We start from the raw sequence: 22,653 nt of genomic DNA on the forward strand, positions 1-22,653 counted from the left end.
CTGATATGTTAGAGGGGGTTTCCTCTGATTCAGGTTTTAATACCTGTGTATATTGTGGGGAGGCCCAGTTAACCTAGCCCTCTCAATTATGTTCTGTATGTCGCCATAGTTTCTGAATTATCTGCTCTGGTGAATCTCCTTTTCTGATTTTACATCAGGATAAGGCAGTTTTGCGGACTCCATTTAAATTTCTACCTAAGGTTGTGAATTCTAACAACATTAATAGAGAAATTGTTGTCCCTTCTTTGTGTCCTAATCCTAAGAATTCTTTGGAGAGATCTTTACATTCTTTGGATGTGGTGAGAGCTCTGAAATATTATGTTGATGCCACTAAATATTTCAGGAAGACTTCTAGTCTATTTGTTATCTTTTCTGGTTCCAGGAAAGGTCAGAAGGCTTCTGCCGTTTCTTTGGCATTGTGGTTAAAGCTTTTGATTCATCAAGCTTATTTGGAGTCGGGTAAAGCCCTGCCTCAGAGAATTACAGCTCATTCAACTAGATCAGTTTCCACTTCTTGGGCTTTTAAGAATGAAGCTTCAGTTGATCAGATTTGCAAAGCAGCACCTTGGTCTTCTTTGCATACATTTACTAAATTCTACCATTTTGATGTATTTGCTTATTTGGAAGCAGTTTTTGGTAGAAAAGTTCTTCAGGCAGCTGTTTCAGTTTGTTTCTTCTGCTTATGTTTGAGTTTTTTAATTTCATTTATGAGAATAAACTTATATTTTGGGTTGTGGATTTTTTTTTCCAGCAAAATGGCTGTTTTTATTTTATCATTCCCTCTCTAGTGACTCTTGCATGGAGTTCCACTTCTTGGGTATTGCTATCCCATACGTCACTAGCTCATGGACTCTTGCCAATTACATGAAAGAAAACATACTTTATGTAAGAACTTACCTGATGAATTTATTTCTTTCATATTGGCAAGAGTCTATGAGGCCCACCCCTTTTTTATGGTGGTTATGATTTTTTTTGTATAAAGCACAATCATTTCCATATTCCTTTGTTGATGCTTTTTACTCCTTTATCACACCACTATTTGGCTATTCGTTAAACTGAATTGTGGGTGTGGTGAGGGGTGTATTTATAGGCATTTTTGGGTTTGGGACATTTTGCCCCTCCTGGTAGGATTGTATATCCCATACGTCACTAGCTCATGGACTCTTGCCAATATGAAAGAAATGAATTTATTAGGTAAGTTATTACATAAATTATGTTTTTACAATTACTGACTGCAATTTGACTATAGTCTTGCCAATTACCTTTTGTCTAAAATATTAAAGATAAACAACCGTCATACATTACCAACATAATTAATGTTTTAACTTCCAGAGTTTCTCCAATCAATCCAATTTCGCCTCATAAATTGAAAGAGGTAATTTTGCAAGATGGATAAAAAGATATGCCAAGGTTGCTTTATAATAGACTGAATCGCAGCAGTTTTTTTTTTTCCAGTCCAAAATTCAGCACAGAGGGGTTTTTTTCTCTCTCTTGCTTGGGACTATATTTTGCAATCTAGTCCCACCCCTTTTTATTTTAATCATTGTGAAATTAGGATGATTGGCCCTCCGGAAGCTGAGCATTGATTGGTTTTCTGGGAAATTTCATTTTTAACAGTCAAATGCCTTTTGACTGTAATACTGGATTTAGGCCATCGGGGGCAGCAGACAAGACAGTTTCATTTTTTAACAGTATATACAGTAAAAACATTTCTTTAAAAATGTTTATTTAAAATACTATAATTTCTTTATATTAACAAGTCACGTGTTCCAAGTGTATTGGATCATGTCACACCATTCATCCTGATTATTTTAATATGAAACATCAGTATTTTATCATAATGATAAACAACCACACTATCAATCATTCGCTCTCCCCCAAAATCACAGCATTCAAAATCCTGGCATATATTCATACAAACACAGCATATTTCACATTCCCAACAATTTTAGAATACATATATCCATGTTCATGGCTAATGTCATCTTGTCTATAAAACAAAGGAAAGATGTCAAGCATGTATACATTTACTTGTATTTATCAGCTCAGCAAATATTTATTTAATATAGTATTTCCCAGATCAATATATATATATATATATATATAATGTGTGTGTGTGTGTGTTATTTAAGTATTTTAAATATATTTGAAAATTATAGACAAATCAGACTTTTTAAGTATACATTCTGCTATTTAAAAACTAAGTTCTCACCACATCTGGAAAATGGGACGTTCTGTGTATTCAGTCAGCAGGAGATGTTTAACTCTTGCATATAATTAGGCTTCAAAAGAGTTTAGTGAGCCATTGTGTTAAATTATCACATGTGTCAGCTTATATTTTGATCTAGACGTAATGTCTAGAATTCATGGATTCTACACAACAGGGGCACTTAATAGCTTGCATACACTTAGGCCATGTCTGTTTATTTTACAGGGTCTGATATGTTTATCACTCATTCTGGGCATACACATCTGAGGGTTCCAAAATGCTAATATTTGCTTTAAAGTAACTGCCTGATCTAATTAGAATAAAATGTTTTTTTTTTTCATTTGGATGTATTGTAATTTTGCATATTGAGTGGGGGAGGATTGAACTGTGGTCAGCCAAAGCATTTAATGTCTTACAAATAAATGAATCATTTGGTGTTCACAGCCATATACATATATATTAAATAATATATATACATAAATTATTTAATAATCTTCACAGATACCTTGACACGATGGCAGAGCTAAAGTGTCTCAACAAGTTGTCTCAGGGTACCGTCCTTTCAAATTGGAAACCAGTGGTTTTATTCTTCCTTTGGTCCTAAAGGATCAGTTCATGATGACCCCAGGCCTGGGGGACGTGTATTTTTAGTTCCTGAGTTTTGCTTTTCTGTCAAATTCTTTCAGCTTGTGACTCTTCCCTTTTGGCCTTGCTACGGCTCCCAGAGGGGGCTATCTTGGCAGTGATCAGGTTTCCAGGAATTGCTGTGGTGCCCTTCCTGGACAACATAATGGTTCAGGCGATATCTTTTCAACCACCAAACTATCATACAGAGATCTTGTTGTCTTTTCTCATTCCCACGGATGGGAAGTGGATCTGAAAATGAGTTCCCTTGTTCCAGCTACAGGGGTAGTTTTCTTAGGGACCATCTTAGTTTCCCTATCTCTGAAAATATTTTGTCAGACATCAGAAAATAGAGGATTCTTCTTGTATCTTTCAGTGCTCTTCTGTTGGGCCCTTCAGTAGGTATGTATGTAGCTAATTGGTCTGATGGTTGTTTCATTGGACAATCATCCCTTTACTCGATTCCATCTGAGAGACTGCTGTTATGCTTGTTCAGATAGTGGACCGGGGATCTTGTGGCTCTGTGTCGAAGGATAGATCTAGATCTTTCGACATGAGATTCTTCCCTGTGGATCAGAGAGGGAAATTAGTGGTAGATCGCTTGCTTAGCTTGTCAGAGGTAGCGGGATTGTTGCCCTTATACCCCAGAATCTTTTGGTTTTCTCAGGAGCATCTGTCTCGGGGCACATGCTTCAGGAAACCTTCCTGATTAAGTGACCACGGTCGCTAGCCTGTTGGGTGGGTGACTATGGACTTGAGAGGAGTCTTCTCTTCCCATAACCATCTTGGAGTTGAGAGCAATCTACAATGCTCTGATGGCTTGGCCTCCGTTGTATTAACCATTTTTTCAGGTTCTAGTTGAACAATTTCGTCTCAGGGGTTTACATTAACCACCTGGGAGGAATCTGGAGTTCCTTTGATATGGTTGGCATGGATTATTCGGTGGGCGGACGCTTTCATTCGTTTATTCACATTTCAGGAGTGAATGCCGGGTGCAGACTTCCTGAGCAGTCAGATTTTTCATCCCGGGGAATGGGCGCTTCTCCCGGAGATGTTCTCCAGGTTAACCCTCAAATGGTGGGTGCTGGAGTTGTAGATGGCAGTATGACAAGCTTCCAAGTTATGTTAAAGGTAAAGAGATCAGCAGGCTGCTCTGTTAAATACCTTGGCGGTCATGTGGATTTCAGTCTGACATCCCTGTTCCTGAGTTTGCTCTCCTTCCACGAGTCATTGCTCCGTATCAAATGGGAGTGAGCATCAATATTTTAATAGTTCCTGCATAGTCTCGCAGGATCTGGTATACAGACCTTCCGGAGATGTATTTCTTCCACCTTGGTGGTTGTTCCTGAGGAAGCACCTTCTAATTCAGGGTCCATTCTTTCATGAAACTTTCGTTTTCTCTGAAGTTTTCTGCTTGGAGATTGAATGCTTAGTTCTGTCTAAGCGTGGTTTTTCTGAATCGGTCATTTGGCCATGTTTCAGGCTTGCAAGCCTATTTCTGGTAATTTTTACCATAAGGTATGGAGTAAATTCCCTGATTGGTGTAAATCCCAGGACTACTCTTTGAAGTGGGGTCAGGATTCCTAGGGGTTTTGTTCTTTGTCTGGGAACGTCTGGTGGACAGTTTTTCAGTCAGTTCTCTGAAGGGTCATATTTCTGCGTTATTTTTTTATTTTATTTTTTTACACAAGTGTCTGGTGGATGTGCCAGACGTGTAATCTTTTTGTCAGACCCTGGTTAGTATCAGGCCTTTGTCTGTTGCTCATCTTGGAGTTTTAGCCTTGGTTTTAAGTTTTTGCAGCAGACTCAGTTTGAGCCATGGCATTCCATAGATTTTATTTATCTTGGAAGTTTTTTTGGGGTTTTTTTGCAATATTTTCTGCTCTGAGAGTTTAGAAACATAGATATGGACGGCAGATAAGAGCCATAGGCCCAGCAAGTCTGCCCGACCTTACCTAACAGTATAAACTTATCTAGTTCGTAGGATAGCCTTATGCTTGTCCCATGCATTTTTAAAGTCCCCCACAGTGTTTGTTGCTACTACCTCTTGAGGAAGTTTATTCCATAAATCAATCACTCTTTCTGTAAAGAAGTGCTTCCTCAAATTACTCCTGAATCTACTACCCTTTAGCTTGAGCTCATGACCCCTTGTTCTTGAATTTTCCATTTTATGTAAAATGCCCACAGCCTCAGTTTTACTAAACCCTTTAATGTACTTGAACGTTGTTATCATATCACCTCTTTCCCTTCTGTCCTCTAAGCTATACATATTTAGGTCATTGAGCCTATCCTGGTAAGTTTTATTTTTTAGACCATGTACCATTTTGGTAGCCCTCCTTTGCACAGATTCAAGTTTGTTAATATCCTTCTGAAGATATGGCCTCCAGAACTGCACACAATACTCAAGATGAGGCCTAACTAATGATCTATAAAGTGGCATAAGAACCTTACTATTTCTGCTGCAAATACCACTACCAATACATCCAAGCATTCTGCTAGCCTTACTCGCTGCATTACTACATTGTTTACTAAGTTTTAAATCATCTGAAATAATAATTCCCAAGTCCTGTTCCTCATCTGTAACAGTCAGTAAAGTGTCATTGAGTCTGTAATTAACATTTGGATTTTTCTTCCCTAAATGCATTATTTTACACTTTGCTGTGTTAAACTTTAGATCCCAGTTGTTTGTCCAATCCTCCAATTGTTGTATATCACTTCTCATTTTGTCTACCCCCCCTGGAACATCCAATCCACTCTGTTACAAATTTTTGTATCATCTGCAAAGAGACATACTTTCCCCTGTAGCCCTTTGCTGATATCGCAGATAAATATGTTAAACAAAACAGGCCCCAGAACTGACCCCTGAGGAACACCACTATTAACAGCCCCCTCTGCTGAATGAACTCCATTTACTAAGACACTTTGTTTTCTGTCCTTAAGCCAGCATTCCACCCAGTTCACAATTTTTGAATCTATCTAGATACACTCGGCTTTGCAGTGTGATTCGCTTTATCTTATTTCGGATAAGGCGGTTATTTATCCTAAGTGGAAATTTTGTTTGGGCATTTGTTGTTCCCTCTCTGTGTCCTCATTCTTATATGTTGAGGGACGTGTGTGCACAATTTGAATGTTGTGTGTACTTAATATTTTTTTCTTCTGTTTTTTGTTCGTTTTCTCTGTATCAGAAAGCTACTGTTATTTCTCTTTTCTCTGGTTGAGAAGTTTGTTTTCAGACTGTAAGGCTGCAGTCTTCTGAGAGTTATGGCTTATTACACGAGGGCTGTCTCTTCTTCTTGGATTTTCACAGATAAAGCTTCTGTGGATCAGTTTTGCAAGGCTGCAACTTGGCCTCCCTTGCATACTTTTTCAAATGTGATTCCTTTGCCTTGGCTGAGGCTTCTTTTGGGAAAAAGGTTATTCAAGCTGTGGTGCCTTCTGTCTACCTGTCTTGTCCCTCCCTATTCATCTGTGTCCTCTAGCTTGGGTATTGATTCCCAACAGTAATTGATGAAACCGTGGACTCACCATATCTTAGGAAAGAAAATAGGATTTATGCTTACCTGATAAATCTATTTGTTTCCGGATATGGTGAGTCCACGACCCCACCCTTTATTTCAAAACCGTTATTTTTTTTACTAAACCTCAGGCACCTCTACACCTTGTGTTACTCCTTTTTTCTCCATTTCCCTTTGGTCGAATGACTAGGGATTGGGGGAAGGGAATTGATACTTAAATGACCAGTCAACACATTAGATTTGCATAATCAACAAATGCAAGATAACAAGACAATGCAATAGCACTTAGTTTGAACTTCAAATGAGTAGTAGATTTTTTATAACAAATTTCAAAGTTATGTATATTTCCACTCCCCTTGTACCATGTGATAGCAATCAGCCAATCACAAATGCATATACGTATAGTCTGAATTCCTGCACATGCTCAGTAGGATCTGGTGACTCAAAAATTGTAAATATAAAAGACTGTGCACATTTTTTTTAATGGAAGTAAATTGGAAAGTTGTTTAAAATTGCATACTGTATCTGAATCATGAAAATTTAATTTAAGCTGAGTGTCCCTTTAACAGCTTTGCTGTGGTGCTCTTTGCCTCCTCCTGCTGGCCAGGAGTGGTATTCCCAACAGTAATTGATGAAGCCGTAGAATCACCATATCTGGAAAGAAATAGATTTATCAGGTAAGCATAAATCCTGTTTTTTATACAACTTTCCAATTTAGATCTGTTATCTAATATGAAGCAAAATTGATAACAGAACTAAATTGGAAAGTTGTGTAAAATTGTGTGCGCTATCTGAATCATGAAAGAGAAAACAATTGGACTTCATGTCCCCTTTAATTGTCATTTGTTTAGCTGAATGTGCTTAATCTCGCACATGACAATCATAATTGATGTTTCATTTACACTTCTTGTGAAAGTCTACTCCAGTGTTAAATTAGTTTCCATTATTACCACTTTCACCTGGGTTTTGTTTTCCCTCTTCTATGCTGAAGTGAAATAGATAACAATATCCAAACATACCCAACAGTTTCACCAGCTGTTTAGTTTCTAATACCGCTTAAAGGGCATGTCAATGCCCAAACCCTGATAGTGAAAGAGAAATATATACTATTATATATAATAGATTAGATTAGTTAGCAGGAGAATTTTAGATTCAAAGTAAAAAAAAAAAAGCTTTGTATGGTTTTTAACATGTTTTTATAATTGAACTGTTTTCAGTAAATTATTATTTATTCATACCTTTATTTCCTACAGAAAGCTCTGAAGAGGAGGATGCACCATCATTTGCACCATCTAGCTCTGTTGATGGGAACAATACAGATTCTGAATATGAAAAAGGCACCAAACCCAAAAGGAAACATCGGAATGCTAATAAAACTAATACACCACTAAAAGATGAATACGAATTTGATGAAGATGATGAAGAAGATCGTGTCCCTCCAGTGGATGACAAACACTTACTAAAAAAAGAATTTCGAAAGGAGGGTAAAATAGAAAGCTTAATTTCAGTACCTAAAATGGAAGTGAAAAATTATTTAAAAAATACAGCACCAAAGAAAGCCGCCCGGCGAATTTTGTCAGATACATCAGATGAGGATAATACCATATCTGTAGGAGATGGTGAAACATTTAATTTTTCAGCTCACACAGTCCTGCCAAGCAATAAAACCAGGGAGCAACCTGTAGCAAAACACAAGGAGAAAAACAAAGTGAAGAAAAAGAGGAAGAAAGACACAAAAAATAAAGAAGTTAGGTTTGGGAAAAAAAACATTTTTTGTTCTTCTGAGTCGGAAAGTGAGAACTTGGAGAGTGATATAGAAAATGATAGACATTCTTTAGAAAGTGGACATTGTGCAAAAGACACTACATTAATACTAAAGGAACCTTCCTTGTTTAGTTCTTCATCAGCATCATCTGCTTCTTCACAAGAGAGTTTAGCATCACAGAAGCACAATGCCAATATCCCAGACCAGCATTCTAAACACTGGAGGACAGACAACTGGAAAACAGTTTCCTCTCCGACCTGGTCATACATTTGCTCACTATCAGACTCTACAAGGACTCATGAGAGCAGCGAATCAGATTATACCTCTGAAGATTCTAGTTTAGAGTCTGTAAAGCAGGTTATAAAGAAACTGGAGCACAAAAAAAACAATATACACAACAGCATATATGAGAAAAATAAATTTCATCCACAGGTGGAAGGTGTAATTCCAAAACTAGACAAAGAGGGAAAAGTTGTGAAAAAGCATAAAACTAAGCATAAACACAAATCAAAGGAGAAAGGGCAGACTCCGTCTGGACAAGATGTTAAGGTCCTAAAATGCTTATCTTTTGGTTATGATGACTTCAAGCAAAAGAGTGAAAAGACCTTAATTCTGGATGATGTCCCAGAAAAATTAAAAGTATTAAAACCTGATCATGAGCATCTCAGGAAAGAGGACAAGCTGTTAAAGATTAAATCTGATGAAAATGAATGGTTGTTGAAAGATGATAGTGTTAAAGCTCTCAAAGAGGATAAATTTGGAAAGAAAAAAAAAGATAGCAAAGATACCTCCAAAACTTTAAGAGAGGACAGAGACCGAATAAATACAGTAGATAGAGAAAAAAATATCAAAGATAAATCTCCCAAAGATGAAAAACCCAAAACTCATAAAGAAGAAAAAAAGAAAAAAGCTAAGGACAAGTTATCAAAAAGTGAAAAGAAAAATGACCTTAAAGATGAAAAAAACTCCAAAAATGATAAAGACAAAAATTTTAAAGACGAAAAAGCCAAAAAAGAAAAATCTCACAAAGAGGAACCACCGCCTTTTGAGGAATTTAACAAAAGTCAGTTTTTAGATGAGGAAACAAAGTACAGCATGTCAGATGATCAACATGATATGTGGTTCTCAGAACTATCATCTACTTCATTTGACTTCAAAGCAGAGGATAGCTGGGATTCCTTGGAAGCAGACTATAAAGAAGGTAAAAATGACCCTATCAAGCTAATTGTTGAATCAGTAAAGGAGGAAAACAAAGAAAAGGATTTCAAAAGTAAAGAAAAAAGAGAATATATTGATAAACAAAATGATAATGCCATCACAAAAAGGAAAGAGAAGGACCTTTCTGACAAAACTTCTGATAAAAAGAAAGACCAGAATGACAAATATAAAGGTGCCCCAACTTCTGTGGCAGAGTGCGAAAAGAAAAGGAAAGACTCTGTTGATTGTAACAAAAACCGAAAAGAGAGAGAATCCAGTGATTCTGTAAGAAGGGATTCTTTGGGGAGCAAAGAACGTAAAGACAAAATAAAACAAGAGGATCAATACAAAGAAGATCCAAAGGATTATGTAAGTGAGGGATACTTCAAAGAAAAACTTGAACAAGACATAATTCCTAAAAATTCTGAAACACGGGAAAGACATAATTCTGGTAAAGAAACAGATAAAAAAGATGCTTTTGAAAAAGAAAAGAAGGAAAAACTCAAATCTGAGAGAAACCGTGAAAAATCCAAAGACTCAGAAAGAGAGAAAATAGATAAGGTAGCTACTGATAGAAGCCAGAAAGATAAGGAAAATGATAAAATATCTAAAGAGAAAAAAGAGCCTAAAGAGAAATACAAGGATTCGCACAAAGACAGGAAAACCTCTCTTGATCAGAAAACTGACAAGAAAAATTTAACTATGGAAAAAGATTTCCATGACAAGAGAGATGATAAGAAAACAAAAGGCAAACACTGGTATAACATTGCTGATATATTTACAGATGAGAGTGAAGATGATGAGAAATTTATAGCTAGCTTTAAAATTGCAGACTCATTCAGTAGTGATTTACACAGAATAGAGGGTTATCATGAGAGGGAAGTAGTTGCAGAGAAAGAATCCTCTCAGGCTGAGAAACACAAGAAGCATTCTGACAAACAGCATTATAGTGAGAAACTGAAAGAGAAGGAACCAAAAGACCGTAAGAAGGAGAAAGGGCAAAATGAGGCTACTAAAGAGAAAAAAGATAAGAACACCACCGAAAAACACAAAGAAAAGGACAAGGAATCTTTGGAAAAGCATCGCAAAGATCGTGTGTCTCTTGATTCAAATCAAGACAAGAAATTTAAAAAAGGACAAGACAAAGCAGACAAAAAATATCCTGTTGAAGAGAAAGTAAAAATAAAGCACAAAGAGAAAGTTGATAGGGATCATTCTAAAGATCGAAAATTCTCAAAAGGAGATTCAGAAAAAAGCTTATTAGAGAAATTAGAAGAGGAGGCTTTGAATGATTATAAAGATGATTCAAACGATAAAATCAGTGAAATCTCTTCAGACAGTTTTACAGACAGAGGTCAAGATACACAAATATTTTTAGAAACTTCTGTTTTGTCAGGCACTGATGCAGTGGGAGAAAGGTTTATAGATTCAGTCCCTATGCTATGCTTGGCTGAAAAGCTCAAAGATAAAGAGAGAAACAGACACTCTTCCTCCTCTTCCTCTTCTAAGAAAAGTCATGAGAAGGAAAAATTAAGAAAAGAGAAATCTGAGAAAAAGAATGAGAATCTGGATGATATTAAAGATTCCTACAGTAGGAAAGACTCTCTAATCTCTGTACAGTACGAAAGAGAATCCCCTCTACCAGATGGTGATGCTGTGGTTTCATTTACCGTTAAAACAGAGGCCGAGGAAGATTTAGACAGAAATATGGAATACATGTTTCCTTCAGAGAGGGAGAAGTATGAAGCTGATAAAGAAGCTTCTAAGAAATCTGACAAGGAAAAGATGTATGGTGTGATTTCCTCTACAAAAGAAAAAAAAAAGAAAGAAAAGCACAGGGATAAAAGTAAAGATGAGAAGCACAGGGATAAGCATTTGGAGGCGTTCTTTAAGAATCACAGAGATGAGCAAAAAATAGTGACAAGAGATCCTCCACAGATGAATAATATCAAAGAAAAAGCAAAAGATGATGTGATTAAATTTGGCGAAGTCAAAATAAAGGAGAGAGCTAAGGAAAATGTTGACAAAGATAAGACAGAATCTGTAAAAATAAGTAATGGAAATGAAAAATTAAACCTGGCTAAAGAAACAAACAAGAGAGACAGTAAGCCTAAGGAAAAACTTCTGGGTGATGGAGACCTGATGATGACCAGCTTTGAAAGAATGCTTAGCCAGAAAGATGTTGAAATCGAGGAGAAGCATAAACGTCACAAAGAAAGAATGAAACAAATGGAGAAAATGAGACATCGTTCTGGTGACCCAAAATCAAAAGATAAAACAAAACAGTCTGAAGATATACGCAAAAGAAGCTTAGATGGGACTTCAAAAAAGTTAATTGGGGAGTGTCTACAGAAGGAGAAAAAGTCTAAGGAGTTAAGCTGTTTGAACACAACCACATCTGAAAATAAAATCCAACCTGCAGTTGGAAATGATGCTAAAGATTGGCTAAATGGTCCACAAATAAAAGAAGTGCTGACTGCATCTCCAAGACCAGATCAGAGCAGGCCTACAGGAGTTCCCACACCAACATCTGTGGTTTCTTGTCCAAGCTATGAGGAAGTTATGCAGACACCTAGGACACCTTCATGTAGCACCGAAGACTATCCAGATTTGATGTTTGACTGTTCAGATACTCAGCATTCCTTGCCTGTGTCTGCCATGTCTATGAATGCATGCTCACCATCTTTTTTTGACAGGTTTTCTAATACGTCTTGTGCTGTATCAGAAAATCCAAGCCAAACTCCGACTAGACTTTCATTTTCAAACCGTAGTCGTTCTGTGTCTGTTGATATAAGAAGGGCACCTGAGGATGATTTTCCAGTTTCAGAAATGAAGCTTTTTAGACAGCAGAGTGTTCCTGCTTCATCTAGTTTTAACTCTCCAGTTCAGTTGTTACTAGATGACAAGGTGCAGTTACCACTTCTCTCCACAGAGAAATTTTCCTGCTTGTCTCCAGGTTACTATTCACCAGAATACAGAGCTGCTGTTGAAGATGTTAACTGTGCAACTGGAGATATTGGAAATATTGCATCCTCACCAGACCGTATCTATTCAGGTGTGCAGGCAAAATCATCTCCTTCAGAAAGAGATGGCCACTTGGAGCCTTCCACTGATAGCGCAGTTCCTCCAGACATTGGCATTCCTTCAGATTCTGAAGCTCAGCAAGCAACAGAATCTATTCTTCCTCAAGAACAGAGTTTTTCACCACCTCAATCAAATTTTATGCAACAAAATTCAAATTTTATACAGTCTGAAGATGATTTTCCCCTAAATGAGAATAGTTTTTCAGCAGAACATGAATTTATGCCCCAAGAAACAACTTATTTACCACAAGATCATGGATTTATGCATCAGCAGTCAGAATTTATAACTCAAGAGCCAGATTTCATGCCTGCAGAACCAACATATTTGCCACCTGAGCAAAATTTTTCTATACATTCTGAACCTAGTTTTGCTCCCCGTGAAACTTCTTTCATACAAAGTGAAACTAATTATTGTGCTCCACATACAGATTCTACTATCTTATCTCCAGAACCTGCATTTATAGCACCTACTGCAGAATCTGGTTATCTGCCACATGTTGAGGAAAATACTTTTGATACTAATATGGCTGATGATAACCTAGGGTGGACTAGTCCAACAACAAGAAACTCTGAATCTGTAACGCCACCTAGCCTCATAAATAACTCTACAGAACATGCTAGCAGCCAGGCAATTGGATCTGATCTTTTAAAATCTCCACAAAGGTTTGCAATCTCACCTAAACATTTTTGCTCATCTGAGAAATCTCTTGCTGCATCAATTCCCTATATTTCTTCAGATTCTCCCTATCCAGTATCACCAATTTCATATCCCTTATCTGAACCTGCTCCTAGAGAATTAAAAGATGAAGTTGATGAAGTTATGCCACCTCAAGATGACGAAGCTGCATACATGTCTCCTACTCCTCTGACTTCTTTCTTTACTAATTGTAAACCTCTGCCTGAAGAGCCAAAACAGCCGTCTTCCGAGGCAGTGTGCTTATCTGCTGAAACTCCTGCTGATGGATTGAGTACTGTTAAAAACAATTACGTAGAGTCAGGTGACCTTCACACATCTAGTCAAGAGGAAGCAGTACCTTGGTCTGATCCATTTTCAATAGCTGTAGATGATTTAGATCTTGGCCCTTTCTCACTTCCAGAGCTTCCTCTTCCAGTCAAAGAAGATACAGATGCTGAAATGACTGATAAACATTGTATATTGGCAGCCAGTCCTATTTCTTCAGTGGTCGACCACAGTATGGGCATAAGCGAGATGTGTTCTGATGACATGGAACCCAGTAAACCAACACCTAATGAGCCTAGTGGTATGGTAGCTGAACAGCCCCTAACACAAACTAAAGAACATGAAGTTTTGGCTGATAAAACTTTGGATGATGCTGAAAAAAGTACTTCAGAGCCCATTTTTGAGTCACACTGTCCAACCCCATTTATATCCCTTTCACCGCCTAAAAAGATGGAAACAGATGAAGTTCAGTCTGCGGACGACTTAGAGCAGAATTGCTTAGCAACAGCTGACACTACTGATGTGAAAGCTACACCTGAATTTACAACAAAAGAAAATGTTGAACAGGGTTTTACTGTCCAAGTGATCGCTACCCAGGTTAACACATCTGTAGAATCTTCAGATCAAATACCAAAAGCTATAGTAGTTGATATTCCAAAACCACCTAAAATAGAAGAGATCCCTCAACGTATGACCCGTAATAGGGCTCAGATGCTTGCCAATCAGAATAAACTAAATATTTCTCCAGTGGAAAAAGACATCACTACAGTTACAACTTCCACTCGCTCTAAGGGTAAAGGTACTGATGAAGACGACTCACAAACACAGTATCCACGCAAGAGAAAATTGCATAAACCCAATCAGCTGCAACAGCAAATAAGCAACACCAACCAGCAGACTCGAGAGATGATTCAGCAGACCTTGGCTGCAATTGTTGATGCTATAAAGCTGGATGACATTGAGCCATATCACAGTGACAGAGCTAACCCATACTTTGAGTATTTGCAGATCAGGAAAAAAATTGAGGAGAAGCGCAAGATACTTTGCTACATCACTCCCCAGGCTCCACAGTGTTATGCAGAATACGTTACATATACTGGTTCCTATCTGTTGGATGGCAAACCTCTCAGCAAACTTCACATTCCTGTGGTGAGTTGTATTAAAGGGAAATGAAACCCAAAAAATTTAATTTATTGATTTAGATAGAGAATATAATTTTTAAAAAAAACTTTCCAATTTACTTCTGTTATTTAATTTGCTTCCTTCTTTTGTTATCCTTTGCAGAAAGGTTTATCTAGGAAAGCTCAGGCGCAGCAAAGAACCCAGGTAGTGCATTGCTTCTCATTCAACAAAGCATAACAAGTGAACAAAGAAACACTGATAATAGGTGTAAATTAGAAAGTTGCTTAAAATTGCATGCTCTATCTGAATCCTGAAAGAAAAAAAAATTGGGTTTCATATCCCTTTAAACATTTTTCTTGTTGTGTTAAGTCTTAAAGGGACAGTCAGTACTAGATTTTTTGTTGTTTAAAAATGTATATAATCCCTTTATTACCCATTATCCAGTTTTGCATAACCAACACTGTTATAATAATACATGTTTTACCTCTGTAATTACCTTGTATCTATGCCTTTGCAAACTGCCCCCTTTCTTCAGTTTTTTCTTTCATGTAATTGGAAAAGTCCATGAGCAAGTGACGTATGGGATATACAATCCTACCAAGAGGGTCAAAGTTTCCCAAACCTCAAAATGCCTATAAATACACCCCTCACCACACCCACAATTCAGTTTTACAAACTTTGCCTCCTATGGAGGTAGTGAAGTAAGTTTGTGCTTGATGATTTCTTCTATGATAAGCGCTTCTAAGCATTCTGAAGCCCAATTCCTCTCAGAGTACAGTGTTTGTCAGAGGGATGTGAAGAGAGTATCGCCTATTGGTTTTTTTGGTTTCCCTCGCGGGAAATCTTTTCAAGGGTTCTCTGTTATCGGCCATAGGGATTCATCTCCTACCTCCCTTTTCAGATCGACAATATACTCTTATATACCATTACCTCTGCTGATAGTTTTCAGTACTGGTTTGACGATCTTCTATATGTGGATGGGTGTCATTCGGTAAGAATGTATCATTATTTAAGACACTCTCAGCTATGGTTTGGAGCTTTATGTATTAATATAAAGTTTTAAATATATGTATTTTACTTATATTTGAGTCAGGTCTATTTGTATTTCCCTTTGCAGTCTGGCAGTTTTGTTATGGGAATCATGTTTTAGGAAGTTTCTTACCTGGGGTATAGTTTTATTTCGATTTGACTTGTTTTTTCTTTGAAAACGTGCAGGCAAATTAGGCTCGCAAGGGCGCAAAATGCTGTTATTTATTGCATCATTCTTGGCACGAGAATTGTTTGTCGCGAATATGCGTCCATAATGACGCAAGTTCGTCATTTCCGGCGTCTTAGTTGACGCTAGGTTGTTTGTCGCAGATTTGTGTTTGACGCAAGTTACATGTGGTTAACACTAAGCGCCTAAGTGCAAGTTAAGTCATTTCCGGATGGTTGTTGGCACCAAATAATTTCTCAACTTACTTTTGCGTTGTGTGTCATTCTTGGTGCCAAAAAATGTATTTATATTTTACCCCACTTCCTATGCTCCTTGCCTTTTTTATGCTTAGAGGGCTATGCTCTTTGCTTTTTTGTTAATTTAGCATTTGCATTTTTTTCCCATTCCTGAAACTGCTATATGTGGAAATGATATTTTTTTAAATGTTATTTTTTCTTTTACATATTACAAGATGTCTCAGAAGCTGCTGTAGGAACCATGCTGCCTGAAAACAGTTCTACCAAAGCTAAGTGTATCTGTTGTAAGATAGTGGAGATTATATCTCTAGCTGTAGTGTGTAACAGTTGTCATAATAAGCTTTTGCATGCAGAAAAAGTTTCTTTTAGTGCTAGTACAGTATCTGTTCCTTCAACATCTAAAGTACATGATATCCCTGTTGATATGAAAAATTATATTGCTGATGTGATATAGAAGGCTATGGCTGCTATACCGCCTTCAAATAAACTTAAAAGGTCTTTTAAAACTTCTCGTAATGATGATGAAATTTGTAATGACCAACAACATACTGACATAGCCACCTCTGATGAGGATCTCTCTGATTCAGAAGACCCTACTTCAGATATTGATACTGATAAATCAATTTATCTTTTTAAGTTTGAGTATATTCGTTCTTTGTTAAAAGAAGTATTGATAACTTTGGATATTGAGGAGTCTGGTCCTCTTGATAATAAATCCAGTAAACAATTAAATTCTGTTTACAAACCTCCTTTGGTTACTCCAGAGGTTTTTCCTGTTCCTGGTGCTATTTCTGATATGATTGCTAGGGAATGGTTTAAGCCTAGTACTTCTTTTGTTCCTGTATCCTTTTGCTAGTAGCTAAGTTAGAGTTTTGAGAAAAAGTCCCAAAGGTTGATGGGGCTATTTCTACTCTTGCTAAACATATTACTATTCCTATGGAAGATAGTACCTCTTTTAAGGATCCTTTAGATATGAAGATTGAATGTTATCTAAGGAAAGCTTATTTATATTCTGGCTATATTCTCAGACCTGCCATTTCTATGGCTGATGTTGCGGCTGCGTCAACTTTTTGTTAGATAGCTTAGCACATCAGGAAAAAGATTCTGATTTGCATAGCTTTGTTTGTTTACTTCAACATGCTAATCATTTTATCTGTGATGCTATTTTTTATATCATCAAGATTAATGTTAAATCTATGTATTTGCCTATTTTAGCTAGAACAGCTTTATAGCTCAAATCTTGGAATGCTGACATGGTATCTAAATCTAGATTACTATCTCTTTCATTCCAAAGTAATAATTTGTTTGGTTCCCAGCTGGATTCTATTATTTCCACTATTACTGGGGGAAGAGAGTTTTTTTGCCCCAGGTTAAAAAGTCTTAGGGTAAATCTAAAGCTTCTAATTGGTTTCGTTCCTTTCGTCAGAATAGAGAACAGAAAACCACTCCTTCCCTTAATGACTTTGGCTCCAATTGGAAGCCATCTTTGAGTTAGAATAAATCCAAGCCTTATAAAAAAAAGCAAAAGCCAGCCCCTAAGTCTGCATGAAGGTGCGGACCTCAATCCAGTTCTGCTAGTGGGGGGCAGATTGAAATTATTTCTCTTGCAAGATGTATCGAGTCCACGGATTCATCCAATACTTGTGGGATATTCTCCTTCCCAACAGGAAGTGGCAAAGAGAGCACCCACAGCAGAGCTGTCTATATAGCTCCACCCTTAGCTCCACCCCCCAGTCATTCTCTGCCGGTTCTAAGCAATAGGAAGGGTAAAGTGAGTGTGGTGAAAAAGTTTATTTTAAATGGTACCGGTGTGTACTATTCACTCTCTAGCAGAAAAGGGATGAAGATTTCTGCAAGGAGGATGATGATCTTAGCACTTTGTAACTAAGATCCACTGCTGTTCCCACAGAGGCTGAGGAGTACAGGAAAACTTCAGTTGGGGGAACGGTTTGCATGCTAATTGCATTGAGGTATATTCAGTCAATTTTTTTCTAGACAGACTGTGATAATTCTAGAAAAGGCTGACAGTATCCCCATGAGGGAAGGGTAAGCTTAGTATGGAATCCCAGCTTGCATAAAGGGCTAAGTTGTTACTGGTGACACTTATAAGAAAAACGTTTTTTATTAAGAGATTAACGTTTTGAGGGACTTTGGAGGTTCATTATGGCTTATTTAAGGGTTTTTAACCCACATGGCTAGTTTAGAAACACTTTGGTGTGTTTCTTTTAGGCCCCACTGACATCGAGTGAGGTGGGAGGGGTCTATTTTCGTGCCTCAGATGCGCAGTTTATTTTACACTCAAGACATCCAGCTTCTACTCCGGAGGGTCCTGCTGTACTTGAGGGCCTAAAGGAAGCTTTTTCCCCACAAATCTATCCCTAAGGGCAGGTAGGCGCCACAGCGGAACTGTGGCAAGGTGCTGAACGTTTTTATACCGGTTTTTGACGTTTTGTCAATCCGGTTTTTCCATTAAGGGGTTAATCGTTTATTTGGTGGGGCAATCTTACTAAGGCTTTGATTCCACTGTAAAAATTTTCGAAAAGTTTACTACTTTTTTACACTGTTTTGCAGTGTGCGTTTTTTTCTAAGTATTGTTTACTTTGAATAAAGTGTTTTCCAAGCTTGCTTGTTTCATTACTAGCCTGTTTAACATGTCTGACATCAAGGAAACTCCTTGTTCAATGTGTTTAGAAGCCATTGTGGAACCCCCTCTTAGACTGTGTCCCACTTGCATTGATATGTCTATAAATTTTAAAGAGCATATTATAGCACTTAAAAATATAGCGCTAGATGATTCTCAGACAGAAAGAAATGAGGTTATGCCATCTAGCTCTCCCCAAATGTCACAACCAGTGACACCAAGTACCTCTAGTGCGTCGACTTTGTTTACTTTACAAGACATGGCCACAGTTATGAATACAACCCTCACAGAGGTTTTATCTAAACTGCCTGGGTTACAAGGAAAGTGTGACAGCTCTGGGTTAAGAACAAATGCTGAGCCTTCTGACGCTTTAGTAGCTTTATCCCTCACAATGTTCTGAAGTAGGGGTAAGGGATTTGCTGTCTGAGGGAGAGATTTCTGATTCAGGGAAGACGCTCCCTCAGACAGATTCTGATATCATGGCCTTTAAATTTAAGCTTGAACACCTCCGCTTGTTGCTCAGGGAGGTATTAGCAACTCTGGATGACTGTGACCATATAGTGGTCCCAGAGAAATTGTGTAAAATGGACAAATACTTAGAGGTTCCTTTTTACACTGATGTTTTTCCAGTCCCTAAGAGGATTGCGAACATTGTTACTAAGGAGTGGGATAGACCAGGTATACCGTTCGCTCCCCCTCTTGTTTTTAAGAAAATGTTTCCCATATCTGACACCATGCGGGACTCGTGGCAGACGGTCCCTAAGGTGGAGGGAGCTATTTCTACTCTCGCCAAGCGTACAACTATACCTATCGAAGACAGTTGTGCTTTCAAAGATCCTATGGATAAAAAATTAGAGGGTCTCCTAAAGAAAATTTTTGTTTATCAAGGTTTTCTTCTCCAACCTATTGCGTGCATTGTTCCTGTAACTACTGCAGCTGCTTTCTGGTTCGAGGCTCTAGAAGAGGCTCTTCAGATGGAGACCCCATTAGAGGATATTATGGATAGAATTAAGGCCCTTAAGCTGGCTAATTCTTTCATTACAGATGCCGCTTTTCAACTGGCTAAATTAGCGGCAAAGAATTCAGGTTTTGCCATTTTAGCGTGCAGGGCATTATGGCTTAAGTCCTGGTCTGCTGATGTGTCATCAAAATCTAAACTTTTGAACATCCCTTTCAAAGGAAAGACCCTATTTGGGCCTGAACTGAAAGATTATTTCAGACATCACTGGAGGGAAAGGCCATGCCCTCCCTCAGGATAAAACAAATAAAATGAGGTCCAAACAAAATAATTTTCGTTCCTTTCGGAACTTCAAGGGTGGTCCCTCTTCCCCGGCTGCGAAGCAAGAGGGGAATTCTGCCCTATCCAAGTCAGTCTGGAGACCTAACCAGGCTTGGAACAAGGGTAAACAGGCCAAGAAGCCTGCTGCTGCCTCTAAGACAGCATGAAGGGGTAGCCCCCGATCCGGGGCCGGTTCTAATAGGGGGCAGACTCTCTCTCTTTGCCCAGGCTTGGGCAAGAGATGTTCACGATTCCTGGGTTTTAGAAATTGTTACCCAGGGTTATCTTCTGGACTTCAAAGACTCCCCTCCAAGGGGGAGATTTCACATTTCTCAATTGTCTGCAAACCAGACAAAGAGAGAGGCGTTCTTACGCTGTGTAGAAGACCTACATACCATGGGAGTGATTTGCCCAGTGGAACAAGGGCTAGGGTTTTACTCAAACCTGTTTGTGGTTCCCAAAAAAGAAGGAACATTCAGACCAATCTTGGATCTCAAAATTCTAAACAAATTCCTCAGGATACCATCGTTCAAGATGGCGACTATTCGGACCATTCTGCCTCTGATCCAGGAGGGTCAATATATGACCACCGTGGACTTAAAGGATGCGTATCTGCACATCCCTATTCACAGAGATCATCAATTCCTCAGATTCGCCTTTCTGGACAGGCATTACCAGTTTGTGGCCCTTCCCTTCGGGTTGGCCACGGCTCCTAGAATTTTCACAAAGGTGCTAGGGTCCCTTTTGGCGGTTCTAAGACCGCGGGGCATAGCAGTGGCGCCTTATCTAGACAACATCTTAATTCAAGCGTCGACTTTCCAGCTAGCCAAGTCCCACACGGACATCTTGTTGGCTTTTCTGAGATCTCATGGGTGGAAGGTGAACATAAAAAAAGAGTTCTCTCTTCCCTCTCATGAGTTTCCTTCCTAGGGACTCTGATAGACTCAGTAAAAATGAAAATATTTCTGATGGAGGTCAGGAAATCGAAACTCATAATCACCTGCCAAGCTCTTCATTCCATTCCTCGGCCATCAGTGGCTCAGTGTATGGAGGTAATCGGACTTATGGTAGCGGCAATGGACATAGTTCCTTTTGCCCGCCTACACCTCAGACCACTGCAACTATGCATGCTCGAACAGTGGAATGGGGATTATGCAGATTTATCTCCTCAAATACATCTGGATCAGGAGACCAGATATTCTCTTCTCTGGTGGTTGTCTCAGGACCACCTGTCTCGGGGAATGTGTTTCCGCAGGCCAGAGTGGCTCATAGTAACGACAGATGCCATTCTACTGGGCTGGGGTGCAGTCTGGAACTCCCTGAAAGCACAGGGCTTATGATCTCAGGAGGAGGTTCTCCTCCCGATAAACATTCTAGAACTGAGAGCGATATTCAATGCGCTTCAGGCGTGGCCTCAGCTGGCTGCGGCGAAATACATCAGATTTCAGTCGGACAACATCACGACTGTAGCTTATATCAATCATCAAGGAGGAACACGGAGTTCTCTAGCGATGATGGAGGTGACCAAAATATTCCGATGGGCGGAGACTCACTCTTGCCATCTTTCAGCAATCCATATCCCAGGGGTAGAGAACTGGGAGGCGGATTTCCTAAGTCGCCAGACTTTTCATCCGGGGGAGTGGGAGCTCCATCCGGAAGTATTTGCCCAGCTGACTCGGCTATGGGGCACACCAGAATTAGATCTGATGGCGTCTCGTCAGAACGGCAAGCTTCCTTGTTACGGGTCCAGGTCCCGGGATCCCCAGGCAGTACTGATAGATTCTCTAGCAGTGCCCTGGTCCTTCAACCTGGCCTATGTATTTCCACCGTTTCCTCTCCTTCCACGTCTGGTTGCCAGAATCAAGCAGGAGAGAGCTTCTGTGATTTTGATAGCACCTGCGTGGCCACGCAGGACTTGGTATGCAGATCTGGTGGACATGTCATCTGTTCCACCGTGGACTCTGCCGATGAGGCAGGACCTTCTAATCCAGGGTCCATTCAAGCATCCAAATCTAATTTCTCTGCGTCTGACTGCTTGGAGATTGAACGCCTGATTTTATCAAAGCGTGATTTTTCTGAGTCGGTCATTGATACCCTGATTAAGGCTAGAAAGCCTGTCACCAGGAAAATCTATCATAAGATATGGCGAAAATATCTTTATTGGTGTGAATCCAAGGGTTACTCATGGAGTAAGATTAGGATTCCTAGGATATTGTCTTTTCTCCAAGAAGGATTGGAGAAGGGATTATCAGCTTGCTCCTTAAAAGGACAGATATCTGCTTTGTCTATTCTTTTACACAAACGTCTGGCAGATGTCCCAGACGTTCAGGCGTTTAGTCAGAATCAAGCCTGTATTCAAACCTGTTGCTCTGCCATGGAGCTTAAACTTAGTTCTTAAAGTTCTTCAAGGGGTTATGTTTGAACCTATGCATTCCCATAGATATTAAGCTTCTATCTTGGAAAGTTCTGTTTTTAGTAGCTATCTCTTCGGCTCGAAGCGTTTCTGAGTTATCTGCTTTACAGTGTGACTCACCTTATCTTGTTTTCCATGCAGATAAGGTGGTTTTGCGTACCAAACCTGGATTCCTTCCTAAGGTTATTTCTAATAGGAATATCAATCTTGAAATTGTTGTTCCTTCTCTGTGTCCTAATCCTTCTTCCAAGAAGGAACGTCTGTTGCACAATCTTGATGTGGTTCATGCTTTAAAGTTCTACTAACAAGCAACTAAAGATTTTCGTCAAACATCTTCATTGTTTGTTGTCTATTCTGGTAAGCGGAGAGGTCAAAAGGCTACGGCTACCTCT

At 38.8% G+C, this 22,653-nt stretch overlaps 1 protein-coding gene across 4 annotated transcripts in view; it reads left to right on the forward strand.

The window, feature by feature from the left end:
- The window catches only part of ANKRD11 (ankyrin repeat domain containing 11), a 1,020,931-nt gene that overhangs the window by 891,267 nt on the left and 107,011 nt on the right, over positions 1–22,653 (forward strand). For 3 of the 4 annotated variants that reach the window (XM_053690514.1, XM_053691096.1, XM_053692364.1), the window contains 2 exons: positions 7,602–14,503; positions 14,639–14,680. In XM_053690514.1, the coding sequence (XP_053546489.1) occupies positions 7,602–14,503; positions 14,639–14,680 (6,944 nt within the window). The remainder of the gene's footprint in view (positions 1–7,601; positions 14,504–14,638; positions 14,681–22,653) is intronic. The other variant, XM_053691658.1, reaches the window with a different exon arrangement.

Source organism: Bombina bombina, chromosome 1 (genome assembly GCF_027579735.1).
Source record: "Bombina bombina isolate aBomBom1 chromosome 1, aBomBom1.pri, whole genome shotgun sequence".
NCBI classification, from domain to species: Eukaryota; Metazoa; Chordata; class Amphibia; order Anura; family Bombinatoridae; genus Bombina; species Bombina bombina.